We start from the raw sequence: 14,003 nt of genomic DNA on the forward strand, positions 1-14,003 counted from the left end.
GTTAATGCAGTGTTAATGCAGCGTTAATGCACTGTTAATGCAGCGTCAATGTAGTGTTAATACAATGTTAATGCAGTGTTAATACGGTGTTAATGCAGTGTTAATACAGCATTAATACAGCGTTAATACAACGTTAATGCGGTGTTAATACGGTGTTAATGCAGTGTTAATACAGCATTAATACAGCGTTAATACAACGTTAATGCGGTGTTAATACAGCGTTAATACAGCGTTAATACAGTGTTAATGCAGTGTTAATGAAGCTCGTCCAGTCAGTCTCGTCTGTTTTTGCAATTATGTTTTTTTTGTGACGGTACAGTGGGCGTGGCCACGCTGCAGCGCGCGAGCGTTATTTAAATAAGGAGCACGAGCGGAGACCGGAGCAGAGGGAGAGGAGAGCTGGTCGCAGTCGGTCTGGATGAGCACTCAGGTTGGGTCTAACCCGTAAAGACGGAGAGGAACCGAGACTGAAAAGTCCACCGGTCTCCAGCAGCAGCGCGTTAAGGTCGCGCTTCTCTTTTGGGCTGATTTACCTGGAGGAGGTGGCCGCGGCGCTGCCGTCTGTCAGCGGAGATGGCGACTTCAAACAGGCCGTTAACGTCTTTCTTCATCGAGGACATTCTGTGTTTGAGGGAGGAGAAAGGCGGGGAGCCGAGCGGCGCTGCGACCAAAAACAAACCCCCGAGCGAGGCGACCTGGTCCGCCGACGGTGAGGAGGACGGCGCTCTCCTGCTGGCTGTCGCGGCCGCCGAGTCAACCATGAGCCGCAGAGCAGGTAGGCGGCACGTTCCTCTCAGAGGAACTTTTACAGCTGACAGTGGCGCTGCGCTGCGTTTGAAACCGCACAAGTTACGCAGACTAACGACAAACGCGTGGCTGTAACTTTAGCCGTCAGCGGCTCCGCTTGAAGGGGAAGTTCACCGGTTTTTCAAAAATCTGCCCAATTAAACGGTTGTGGTCAAAACTACAGTCAGAGCTGTTCGCGGTGGCAGTGATGCGAGCCAGATGTCCTAGAACGCTATTCAATAAGGCGGTTAGGTGTTTGTCTGACAGGTTCTCGACCAAGTCTTAAGTTAGTTTGAACATCCAGTCATGGCGGAGGGATTCGTGCAGAAGCAAAATAGTCCCCAAAGAAAACTAAACTGTTTTCAGATTTCAACAGTTTCGCGACAATTAACATTAACACATAAAAAGGCCAGACGCGTGTAGGTTCACTGGTAGTTCATAACACTAAATAAAATGGCTATATTTGTGTTGTAGACACGTCACCACCACTGTAACAGTCGTCTTCTTTTAACTGTAGAGAGCGTCCCTCACATCAAGCCGCGTTTACATCCAAAAACGACCGAATTCTTCAGAAAGTTTGAACATTCGGTGGTGTCCCCCTTTAAACTGGCGCGCCGCGTCTTCCAGGCGGCTCGTCGTGGTAAAGTCCGTTGTAAAAGGCGCCGAATTTGAATTTCAAATATTTAAATTTAAATCACCTCGAAGGTTCTTTAACGTCTTTAACGGCATTCCTTCTGTCCTGTTACACCAGAACGTTCGATGGACGCTTCCCAGGCCGCTAGCCCCAGCCGCGGCGGCGCGAAACAGAAGCGCTCGCGCGCCGCCTTCACGCACGTGCAGGTGCTGGAGCTCGAGAAGAAGTTCAGCCGCCAGAAGTACCTGTCAGCGCCGGAGCGCGCGCACCTCGCCACGGCGCTGCGCCTCACGGAGACTCAGGTCAAGATCTGGTTCCAGAACCGGCGCTACAAGACCAAACGCAAGCAGCTGGCCTCCGAGTTCGGCAAGGACTGCTTCCCCAAAGCGGAGGTGAGCGCCGTGGCGGAGGAGGACTTGCTCAGGGCGTCTCTGTTGGCCACCGTCTACAAATCTTACCATCCGTACCGGCCTTGTGTGTACGATTTACACGGACTGGGCGTGTGGAGGCCGACAGTGTGGTGACGGGGGACACGCCAGACCTAATACCATGCCTAGTCATGTGGCTCAGTGTTTCCCAGCGCACTCCTCCTGGACCCCCAGACACAATTAGTCAGAACCATACAGCAGCACTGGGAGATGGGATGGAGCAGCCCGTCAAACTGGATTTGACTGTTTGCCATCATCTACAAGTCTTAGCACCTCAGAACTGTATGTGGAGGTGACGGGACGCGCAGGGATGGTTATTTTAATGGCTTGCGTGTTTTAAGTGTTGCTCCATCACAGCTTCCATCACACTTGAATCAAACTGTCTAGAACACTGAATCATTGGTGCTGCTGTACAGGGAGTCAGTGAAGATACGGACTGTTTGGGGTGGGTTAGTAAACACTGATGTAGCTATTACAATTTAATATAACTTGTACAGCTTTGTATCTGAAATAAACCTATGTTTTTCAAATTCTGATGCACTTTTTCATATAAAGAATGATAATATGCGTGTCGCTGTTGTCGGAACAAAACCTCGTATCTCCAAAGTGGTAACTTTACGGGAGAAGGAAAAAACATACTTTACTTTAATGTAAGCCAGTGGAACCCGATTTTTTGTCCAAGTAGTTTTGGACCATTTCTTTGGTCCATTCACCCTGAAATTTACACACAGTGTAAAGGCCAACAGGCATTTTCAAATGATGTCAAAAATGGAGCTACGTGGTTTTCTTCCGACAGCAGTGATTCTATCTATCTATCTATCTATCTATCTATCTATCTATCTATCTATCTATCTATCTATCTATCTATCTATCTATAAGAAAGCGTGTTTGGATATGGTTAACACTGAGGTTCATCTCTTTAATAAGATATTAATAAGAGTGGATTTCCAAACATAAATAAACCAAAGAAATGAAATACAAGAGGGTGCAGAAAACTGGCCAGCGCAGTGATGGGCCTCCTAGGCTTGATACCATGAAGCAGTCCAACTATATGTTTTCACAGTGGGTTTCAGTTCAGTCGTAATTCATTTTAACTGGTTTTTCAGCTTCTTCACTTCTGTTTTAGGCTTCTGTCGTCACCTAACTGGGCTTAAGTCATTCCCACAATGTCATCACTCTCCAAAAACCCCCTCTCAGGCCTGGCGTAATGAGCTTCACCGAGGCGGATGTTTTCACATTAGTGTAAATCATTTCATTTCCAATCCTCCTCCTCGGTTCAACAAAGGCCCATACTGTACTTAAACTCTTGTAATAGTCTCAAGCTGTACATGTCGATAAGAGCAGATATGGGCTCCTTTTTGTTAAGCATGTGGGCTTTCTAAACACTGAAGTTCATGATTGCTGCAAGAGATAGCAATCACAAGTGCCCCTATCATCCAGCTCAACTTCGGTTGGATTCAACATGATGATGTCTTTAACTGACTGGACTGAGGGTGGTATATTGTCTGAGAGATAAAGGTGCTGCAGGAAGCATGACTTGGTTTACTCGGCTGAAAGATGACATTATCAGCGCTGAGAACGTGGTTTTGAGCAGAGCTGGTTCTGCCACAGCGAGGTCAAAGTGTCCAGAGAAGTGGACGCACTCATACAGGACCTCAAATGTGGTATCAGTTTCTCTTTACGATGATAATGTTCATGGTGAAAGATTAAGCTCAACTTGATCTTTAAATAACAGTGGCTTGTGCTATTTTGGACTCTTTTCATTGACCTTTTAAGAAAAAACACAGACGTTATTAGTGCATTGTGTCCAAAAATGTGTTTTCCTTAAGTAGCAGCAGAAACTCACTGTTCCTTAACCGTCTTTAAAGACCACTCAAGCGTAGCCAGACCTCTTTAGGCGTTTCTAAGTGTCTAAGCGTCTAAGCAAACTGCCAATATGAATGAGTGTCCACTAAAGCTCCATTATAAGCCTGTGTATGAATGACTGCATTGTCCCTTAAATACACTGTTTGCAGGCACCCATTAATCAAGATGACACTACCACCATGTCTCATTTGGTTTTGATGCCGCGAGTTTGATTGATTGGACTGTAAACCGGAGCTGAGCATGTGAACAAAGTGCTTAGGAATACACACTAAATGTAAAGGTGATGCAGCTGTGACTTAAAGAAAGTTGACTTCACTATACTTATTAAAAATAATAACATTCTCAAAAGCAAAAACTGGTACTGATTATATGATTTTAAATGAAAAAGTTGAGAGAATGAGAAACTAGCATGGATTGAATTATTAGCCTGTTATTGATGTTACAAAGTGGCACATTTATTAACAGTTGTGATTTACATTATAATATAGACTAAAAATTGGCTCATCAGATCAGATCATGTGGTAACTAGTTTTCTTCAACTTAAAAAGCATCGAAAGAATCGTTTAGTCAAAGTATTTACTTAGGTTCAGTAAAACTTGTTAATTTACTTGTTACCACGTGAAGTATTTTTAGGTAGATCTGACAAGCCACTTTTTGCAGAGTAATAATTACAACCCAAAATCAGAAGAGTTTGGAAGGTGTTTTCAGTTTTTATTTGATTCAAATGAAAACTGACAACAGTGGTTTGTAAATAGTATTTGAGCTGTTTTACATGGAAAAGCAATAGCCCAATTTTTAATGTTTTACCTCATACATATTATTGTGTTTTCAAACCAAACAATTGATTGTTGCAAGATATTTCCAAAAAGGTTGGGACAGTAAAGCATTTTCCACTTTGTAATGTTGGCATTCCTTCTCTTAAAAGACTCTTGGTGATGAAGTGTTTTGGGTGTAAATTTGTCCCATTCTTCTTGCACGCAAGTTGTAAGGTGTGCAACAGTACAGGGTCTTTGTTGCCACATTTTGTGGCACACATTCTCTATTGGGGACAGGTTGTGACTGCAGGCAGGCCAGTCCAGCTCTCGTACCCTTTTCTTCCGCAGCAATGCCTTTGTATTGTGTACCGAATGTGGTTTTGAATTGTTTTCTTGAAATATGCATGCGCATCCCTGGAAAAGATCGTTTTAATAGCAGTATATGTTGCTACAAAATTTCTATGTACTATTCTGCATTAATGGTTCCATGACAGAAGTGAAGTTGCATTTGCCAAGGGCACTAACACTCCAGTGTCCAGTGGTGGACAGTAACTGAGTAAATGTAATTCATTACTGTACTTAAGTAGTTTTTCGTGTATCTGTACTGAAGTTTTTCCATTTTGTGTGACTTTAACTTTCATTGCACTACATTTCAAAGTCAAGTATCCCACTTTTTAACTCCACTACGTTTTGCAAAATCTGTCGTTCCTTTTGGTTTATGTGTGTATAAATACATAACATGTTAAAACAAAAGAAGCGCGAAGCAAGAACACCAATCAGGGCACAGCGGTCACTTTGTTCTGAGCTTGTTTTGACCTGTTGGACAAAAATGGATAGTTCTACATGAGCGCAGCAGCACAACATTTTGGGAGAGCCTATTTTTACATAAATGATGTAACTCAGCTAATTTTGTGTAAATAGACCACAATATAGAAATATGTACACATATGCAGTCGTGCACTATTTCATTTTATAGTAAATTAGTTTGGGCTGGTTTATGTTTATGAACAGAGACTTACAGATCAATACAGTACAGGAAACTCATCGGTGATCCTGAGTTTAAAGCCAGTTTTTATTCAGCTTGTAACTAAGTTGCAAATAAATCTTAAACCGAAACTTTGCTTGTGTGTAAAAGTGATTTCAGAGCCACTCGGTTCTCCCTGATGGAAACTGTTTACCTTCAGTGTTTTGTGCTTATGATCATTTTAATAGACATCAGCGTCACTAATTAATGACGTTCTATTAAAAGACTGGTTTACCAAGAGAGACACTGGAGGACTTTCACCTGAAATGAGTTCATGAAGCGAGTCTTGTTACAAAAATGGTAACAGGACATCAGAGCCAGAATTACTCTTTTAGTACTTTTACTGTTAATACTTAAGTACGTTTGAAGGCAAAACTTTTGTACTTTTACTCAAGTGGAGGTCTGTATTTTTTAATAAAAATGATTTCTGCATAGCAGATCACTGAAGAGACGCCATCTGAGATCCAGTTTATAGCTCAGATTTGTGGAAAAATGGGTCAACTTTCAGTAGAAAAAAAAAAGTTCAGCATCTTTTATTATAGTTTTTAAATTTATTATAAGGGTTCAAAATGACATTACCCATCTAACTGGAAAGAAGACAGTTCCAGCTCTCAAATGACACCCACCCTGAATGTAGCTTATGAAACATGAACATTATGAAGAATATGATGAAGTGCGTTTTGGAACCACCGGTGGTCTCAAGGAGTTGAAATAGTTAATGATGTTATGCACCGTAGAGAGTGAAATATCTAAAACCCCATCTATCTTTCTGGACGTTGTTTTTAAACATTTTAATAATTTTCTCATGCATTTGTTGGCAAACCGATGATCCTCAGGCCACCTTTGCTCCTAAAGCACTAGGCCTTGACCAGGTATTGCCTTTGTATCAAATCATTATTACAATCGCCTGTTACAAATCACATCATTATTGAATTATTTACCTCATTACTAGCCATAAATTGCCCTTGTCCCAACTTCTTTTGGAACGTGCTGCAGGCCTGAATAGCAGGAATGGGTGTATATTTACAAATGAAATAAAGTTGACCAGACATAACATGAAATGTTTTGTGTTCATTTTGTCTGCAGTGAAATACAAGCCGTAGTAAATTTTAGAAATCACTATTTTCTATTTTTTATTTGCAGTTTCCAACTGTTTTCTCGTTTGAGGTTATACATATCAGGAGTCTATCTTTTCAATATCTCCTCCATTAGATGCTCACTATCAGGCTACTCCATCCCTTTGAACCACTGATCAACTATCAAATGCTGTCTAGCCCTTTGTTAGGCCCGACTTCTGCATCACACTCGATTCACAAGATTTCACCCCGTTCATTCATTTCAAAAAAGCGAGGAGACCCACCCGACCAGGGCAGCCGCATAATTTCCACCTCAGCACTGTCATGCCACTTAATAACAGCAATCTGTGTGGTGACATTGTTTTGGTTTGGGGAGATAAGCGGAGGGCAGTGATGTAGAGGCTCTGTGCAGGGAAGGGATGGGCTGGGCTGGAATGCCACCCACTTGGCCGAGTGCCAGAACAGCTCTGGAATGCATTTCATGTGTCTGTCTGTTTCTGGGAAGCTTTGACAGTGTCCATCACTGTTGAAGCTTAATGAAAATACCTTTCATTAGTGCAGAATGATTAGATAGGTTTTAGTTATTGTAACAGTACAATACTTTGCCTTAGACTGTTAGATATAGGTTGTTATTTATTACAGTATCCAGATTATATCGTTACTGTCGGAGAAAAACCTCGAACTCCATTTTTTCAGTTTTTCAATTTTTGACATAATTTGAAAATGTCTGTTGCCTTTTATTAAGTATGTTTTTTCTTTCTCCTGTAAAGTTACCGCTTTGGAGATACAGGGTTTTGTTCCGACAGCAGCAATATATATATATATATATATATATATATATATATATATATATATATATATATATATATATATATTACATATATTGTGTGTGTGTGTCTGTGTGTGTGTCTGTGTCTGTGTAGAAAATTTCCTCAAGAAAATGTCCTGTGTGGAATCACTCACTCGAATCTCAGTGGTCATCATAAGGCACCAATCTGATTGGCTGAGTAGCATCATGTGTGATATTTACAACGTAAGCGATTCAGTAAAGTTATATTAATTAGTTATATTAACATCGTATATAGTCAACAACTAAATGTCAAATCAAATAAAATACAATTCAGTAACATTTCAACAATATTTATTGTCAGTTTTCTCTTTTTAGAGCACGACATGAAATAACTTCCCTCTGACTCACTTTCTTCTCCGACTGCTGTTTCTCACCTCGTCTCTCTCCTGTGTGGCATCACTCACCCGAATCTCAGTCGTCATCATAAGGCACCAATCTGATTGGCTGAGTAGCATCATGTGTGATATTTACAACGCAAGCGATTGGTCTGTGAGTTTCCCACACCGTTAAAGGCTACCTTAAAGGCTAGAAAAGTTATGCCAATTAAAATAAGACCAAAATAGGACCAAATAATTCTCCATAGTTTATCAGTTATAGGACCAGGTCAATATCACCCTTATTATTGCTTCTTATTAAAAATGAATTAATGGAATTTCTATCTTCTTTGCATTTCAGTCAATCATTTGTTGTGACAAGGTTGTTATATATAATTTTGCTTATATATACTCACCATTTGACAGATAAATTAAGTTCTCACTTATTGTTCAGATAAGATCTCTTTAGAGAGCTCTTTACAGAGTGTAGCCCTTTACTGCACCTTCATTGTGATTGATATTGAGTGACTGGTCTGTCCTCTCTTTCTTACAAATATCAAATGTGGCAAAAAGTATCTATCATGTTATGGTATAGCCTAAGTCACATCTGTCAGGCTCCAGTCCTTGCAGGCCAAAACACTGCAGACTTCAGCACGCTAACTCCTTAAACACACCTGACTCAGCTCATCAACTAATTAGTAAGGCCTTCATGAACTGAATTCGGACAATATTGACAGCATTCTGGCCTGGAAGGTCCCCAGTTTGACACACCTGGCCTACATTATGACACCATATGTCACCTATGATGAAAAACAGCTTGTGAAAGATTAATCTGTGTATGTGTGTGTTGGTGAGTGGGTGAGTGTCTGCTATACATCCTCTCTCAGTGAACCAGGTGAACGGCCACCTAGCAGAACTGAAGGGAGAGTGTAAAAACTGACTTCACACCCACTTACACCTGTCTGCATGCAGCCAGGTCCACTCTCACGCAAGCAGGTGCAGATAAAGCAGGCAGATAAAGCAGATGTGAAGATATTTCAGTATGAAAGGCACAAGACTGACAAGTCTACACCCACTTTTTAATGAAACCATAATGGTCCAGATATGATAATGTATTGTTTATTATGCCAAATGACAAATTATGCCAAAGTCTTAAGACATGGGAAAAGTTTGTGTAAATGGAAGTTTGTGTTAATGCATATAATAAACAGCAAGGACTATTATACTTCTAGAATGTAGTTATTGAATAACTAATCTGGGATTTTATTAGGTTAACTCAAACTGGTTCTCAGGGTCTCCCGGACAGTACACATCACAGATCCCAACACACCTGTCTCTGAAAGTGTTCTTAGTGATTTGGTTCGAGGAGCTATGAAAGAGTAAAATGTAGTCTATCAGGTGGGCTCTGAGAACCGATCTGAGAATCTTTACAGATTTTACACTCTTGAAAAAGATCTTCATGAGGTCTTTGAAAAACAGTGGTTCTACATAGAAGCATGAGTTCTACACAGAACCATTTCATGGTTAAATGGCTCTTTGCATGGCATAGGGCTATAGGTTTTTTAGATCGATGGAGAACTTTGTGTTGTAGGTGATTCTAGAACCTTTTTGAAAATGGTTCTATAAAGCACCAGAAGGGGTTCTTCGATTGTTACAATGTCAAGCTTGTACTAACAATAGGAGAACCCATCTTGGTGATATGTATAGGACCAGACGCAGCACATTCTTCATTTGAAGAATGTTTTCACCATGCAAAGAACCATTTAATCATGCAAAGCGTTCTTTGAGTGTTTATGATTCTATGTTGAACTAATATTATAACTAAAGAACCCTTGAAAAAGTTTTAAGAGTGCAGACCTTTAATAATAGTGTTTAATGATGATGATAGGAAGAAGAAGAAGAGGAAGAAAATGAAGAAGGAAAATATTATATTACTCAATAATTTTATTGGGGTGAACTGATTACATATTTATTTTTAAAATGAAGAAGCATCAAGAATTCTGGATTACATAAAACCTCATTTGAGTAATTTCCATAACCCTGCACTGGGTCACAATAGAACACATGCTGGGTTAAACTACAATTGAGTTAACTGAATAACTTAAAAATGTTAATATTTACTTAAGAATGACATAAAATTCAGGTATAAAGTTTGATAAATGCATAACGGGCTAACAGTAAACCTCTAGTAAGAATATGGAATATGATGTGGAATGTTACAGCAGAAGTTCCAGGGAGCTAATACAAACTAATTCCATCAGTCCCACATCACAGCAGGATAAATACAAAGTTTAATACATAGTTTTTATTTGAAATAAAACACCCATTTTCATTTGTTTCTTTTAGCAGTAGAAAGTAAACGTTTATGTTTTATGGCTGTTTACTGACTCCATGACTTTGCTGATGCCTGATAAAAAAAAATAAAAAAAACTGTTTAACTGACTTTCTTACAATCAGTGCAGGTCTTGTTTGAAAATTAACCCAATGGTGTTACGGCTTGTTATTGTGGCGCAGTCACCATCCCAGCAGCTGGGTTTTTTGTGGACCCAACAAAATGACATAGCAGGTTCAACTCAGTGTTTAAAATTTTTTAGACAATGGTTCATTCCATTAGGCATGTATTTTAATAGAGAAGAAATCTTTATTGTCAGCCGCTGGTACACCAGCATAATATTTCATCCTTGATTATTTTTATCTATGAAAGTAACTGTATCACAAATAGATGTCAGTCAAATCATGAACCCCTGCCTGTTATGGATGCTAATACTAATTCCCACTCGGAATGTCTGCACTGCCTTACGGGACTCTTGACACTCTCTAGATAAGGACTGCATGTATACCTGCACTAGACAGAGAGGGAGGGGAAACATTTGAGCCAGAAGTCTCAGGTCAGGATGATAAACATCAGTGTCAAAATGTCAAAGCACATCAGGCGAAAGCCAGTGAGCATGCCTAGAAATTTGGCTGCTTGATGTAGGAAGGGTTTTTTCTGTGCATTATCTGCCTGAAAACTGCCATGTCCAGTGTTCCTCTGACTACTTTTGGCTCAAAAAGTTGTAAATCACATTAATGGCTTGTGATCAACTTCTCAGAAAACAGGTTAGAAAAGTTAGCTAGTGCCATTTCTCAGGCCAGATTTGGCCAACAGGATCACTTTACCTGCCCCTTTACCTGGAGAAAAGGGCAAATAACCCAGTTGTGGTTTCTATGGATGCTGCGGGATCCTGTTGGCCAAATCCAGCCTGAGAAATGGCACTAGTTAACTTTTCTAACCTGTCTTTTGTGAATTTGAAATCAGGTGAATTTGCTAAAATGCACCATTTAGAAGTACAGGTAGCTAAGTCAGATCACTTTAACTAGCGATAAGCATTATCTTGCTTGACCTATAACCCTTAGGCCTGTTTATTGAATTTCACTGTTTTTTTCTTTTTCTTCTCCTTTCAGAGAACTCAAGATTTACATTTTACCTTAAAACACTGTATAATCAGTAACTAAATTTAGCCACGTTAAAAACTAAATTTATCGGGAATTGGGAATTGAAGTTAGCTAAGTCCGAACAGGTTAACCAGCAATATGTGCTAGCCTGTATGGCTTAGCCCTAACTTAGCCTTTTTCATTTCCATTTTCCCCATGATGTAGGGAATAGGCCCTGTAGGGGGTTGTTGGGCTTCTGAGGTTTGGTGTAAACAGGATTAGGACCTTCAGGTCTCATTACTATGCCGTCTCAGCCACTTTGGCTCCATCATTAAAGGATTATAAGAGTAGGAACCCCTGATAGAGATGGTTCACCTCCCTCTCTGTCTAGTGCACGTTTATGTGTAGCTCTTATCTGGAGTCTTGTAAGGGAGAACAGTCCATTCTGAGTGGGAATTAGGATCTTCTTGTGTTTTGGGTGCTAACATCCATAACAGACAGGAGTTTGTGCCTTGAGTGACATCTATTTGTGATACAGCTACTTTGATTGATAAAATCATAGGGAAATGGTGAAAAAACTTGTTTGGAGTGCGCTCATGTTGTTAAGAATCATTGTGTCCATATTGTCAACAATAAAATGATTTTCTTTAAATAATTATTTGAAATAAAAAGATGCTTATATCTTGATGGTGAGGATTTTGTTAACTCTTTGAACCACAGGTTTATTATTTAGTGATCTTTCTTACAAGAATGGGGCATCATAGAGACATTGCCAAGATCAGGAAACTCCTTAAAAGTCGATAGAAGGACAAGAACAATGCCTTTCAGGGACGGACCAAGAGGCCAAAAGCAACATCAAATTGGACAATGATGATATGCACCAACTCATCAACTAAAAAAAAAAACATACCTTCTGTGAAGTATGGTGGTGGGTGCATATTTTGAGGCTGCTTCTCTTCAGTTAGGAGGACGTCTCTAGTCAATATAGAAGGGATAATGATTACCTCCAAATATCAAGATGTTTTGGTAGAAAACCTGCTGAAGATGTTCCAATATATAAATTGTTCGAACCCCACATCTGAATGGCATCAAAAAGGAGGATGAGTGTGGCCTAGTCAGAGCCCAGACCTCAATCACATAGAAAACCTGTGAAATGACCTAAAACAGGCTGTGCATGGATAATCATCTGGCAATAAAAAGAAGCTAGGACTTTTGTAGCAAAGAAGAGAAGGATAAAATTGCCAAATCCATGTGTAAAAAACTTAATTACTCTATATTTTCTAATAAATATTTGTTTTTCTTGAATTGTGTTGGTCACAAGGTTACATTTACATGCACTCAAAGTATTTTTCAGTAGCATCTTAAGTTAAAAAGCTCTCCGATTGATTTAGCACAAAATTCCAGAGATGTGTGTAGGTTTATGTGAGTGAACTGTGGCAACAGTGGTATGAGAGACAGTATGCATGTTCAGACTGAAGGATGAAGACAGAATCCTGTAAACACACTGATAAGACTGTATAGGGGTCAACAGGACAAGCTGGACAGGCTAGTTAAGGCCTTCAACCAGGATAAATGGAGGGTATCTTAAGGAGCCTTATTTTGTTCAAGATATTAACCCTGGAGCTGGTTCACTGGTTTCTACCTCTAGACCTCATCTTTATAAAGGACAGATTTCTTTGTCACAGCCATAACTTGTGTTTAACCTTATAAACTGCTTGTATATTTTAATTAACTTTAATGACTATTAATACTCTGGTACCTGTTATGAAGCTAATAAGCAAGTTATGTAGTTAGGAGATTAGGGAACTGATGCATGGGCATCATATATGGCCCATAGTTTGAGAAGGTAAAGAAAAAATGCTAAACTTGAAGATCTCTGTCATGCTTAATGTCAATCTGAAAGCAAAACTGACCTTTTTTAACCTTATTAGTCCAAATCAAATTAAGCACAATTCATTATATCATTAGCAATATATAATCCCTGTAGTCGTGCTAAATCGTGTAATCTTATATCACAATGTAATGACTTTTGCATCATTTAATTCATGATTACATCACCGTGTACCAGTAGGTGGGAAAAAATAATATTAACAGAAAAATCATATTTGGACGGTCTCACTTCCACCCCCACCTTCCACCTATTATGAAGTTCCGATCCCTTCCTAATAGCGTGTTTTGGACATGCATCATGATGCGTAGGCAAAGTGTGGTATGACTTTGATGTAATGACATAACCGAATGAACAGAAGGTTAAATGATTGCCTACAATTCAACCATTTGTTCTCGAATACACACCCATTGTTACACTTCCCACAAGGGAATCCTCATCTCTTTGCAGTTGAGTTCTCATCGCTGATGAGGTGAGGCCTCATTCTTTCCGATGTTTTTAATCAGATATCATGACCTGACTGTCAGCATACTGTCAACAACATGCAACAAAACACTTCAGCCTACTCACTGCTGTACTGCCAGAGTTCACCCTCCAAGTTCACGCTATTCACAAGCAAACAAATCTCTTATACGAAAGTGCAACACCGCCAGGCAGTTATTTCCAGTCATACAAGACCAGATTTATATCTCTTCAATGGGAAGAGACTAAAATACTCTAAATTTGAAGGCCAAATTACCATTATTAGTTTTAAAACCTAATTTGTTATGACTGGTAAAGTCTCACAAAAACCTCATGAATTTTTAGAATGACGGTGGCAGCAAATTAGTCAGAACTATTAGGCAAAGAAATGGTGGTAAGATGTTACTGAGAAATATGCTTGACACACTCTACCCTGATTGTCCGGAGGATGGGGTTGGTTTCACTTAATTCCTGAAGGATTAAACTCTGTGGAAGGCCAAACTCAC

General features: G+C 39.7%; 1 protein-coding gene across 1 annotated transcript; it reads left to right on the forward strand.

The window, feature by feature from the left end:
• Positions 1-399: 399 nt before the first annotated feature.
• On the forward strand, positions 400-2,378 carry nkx3-1 (NK3 homeobox 1). Its single transcript, XM_017696269.2, has 2 exons — positions 400-775; positions 1,538-2,378. The coding sequence occupies exons 1-2, from the start codon at positions 574-576 to the stop codon at positions 1,942-1,944; spliced, it is 609 nt and encodes a 202-aa protein (XP_017551758.1). The 5' UTR covers positions 400-573; the 3' UTR covers positions 1,945-2,378.
• Positions 2,379-14,003: the final 11,625 nt, after the last annotated feature.

The sequence above is a fragment of the Pygocentrus nattereri genome, chromosome 29 (genome assembly GCF_015220715.1).
Source record: "Pygocentrus nattereri isolate fPygNat1 chromosome 29, fPygNat1.pri, whole genome shotgun sequence".
Lineage (NCBI taxonomy): Eukaryota > Metazoa > Chordata > Actinopteri > Characiformes > Serrasalmidae > Pygocentrus > Pygocentrus nattereri.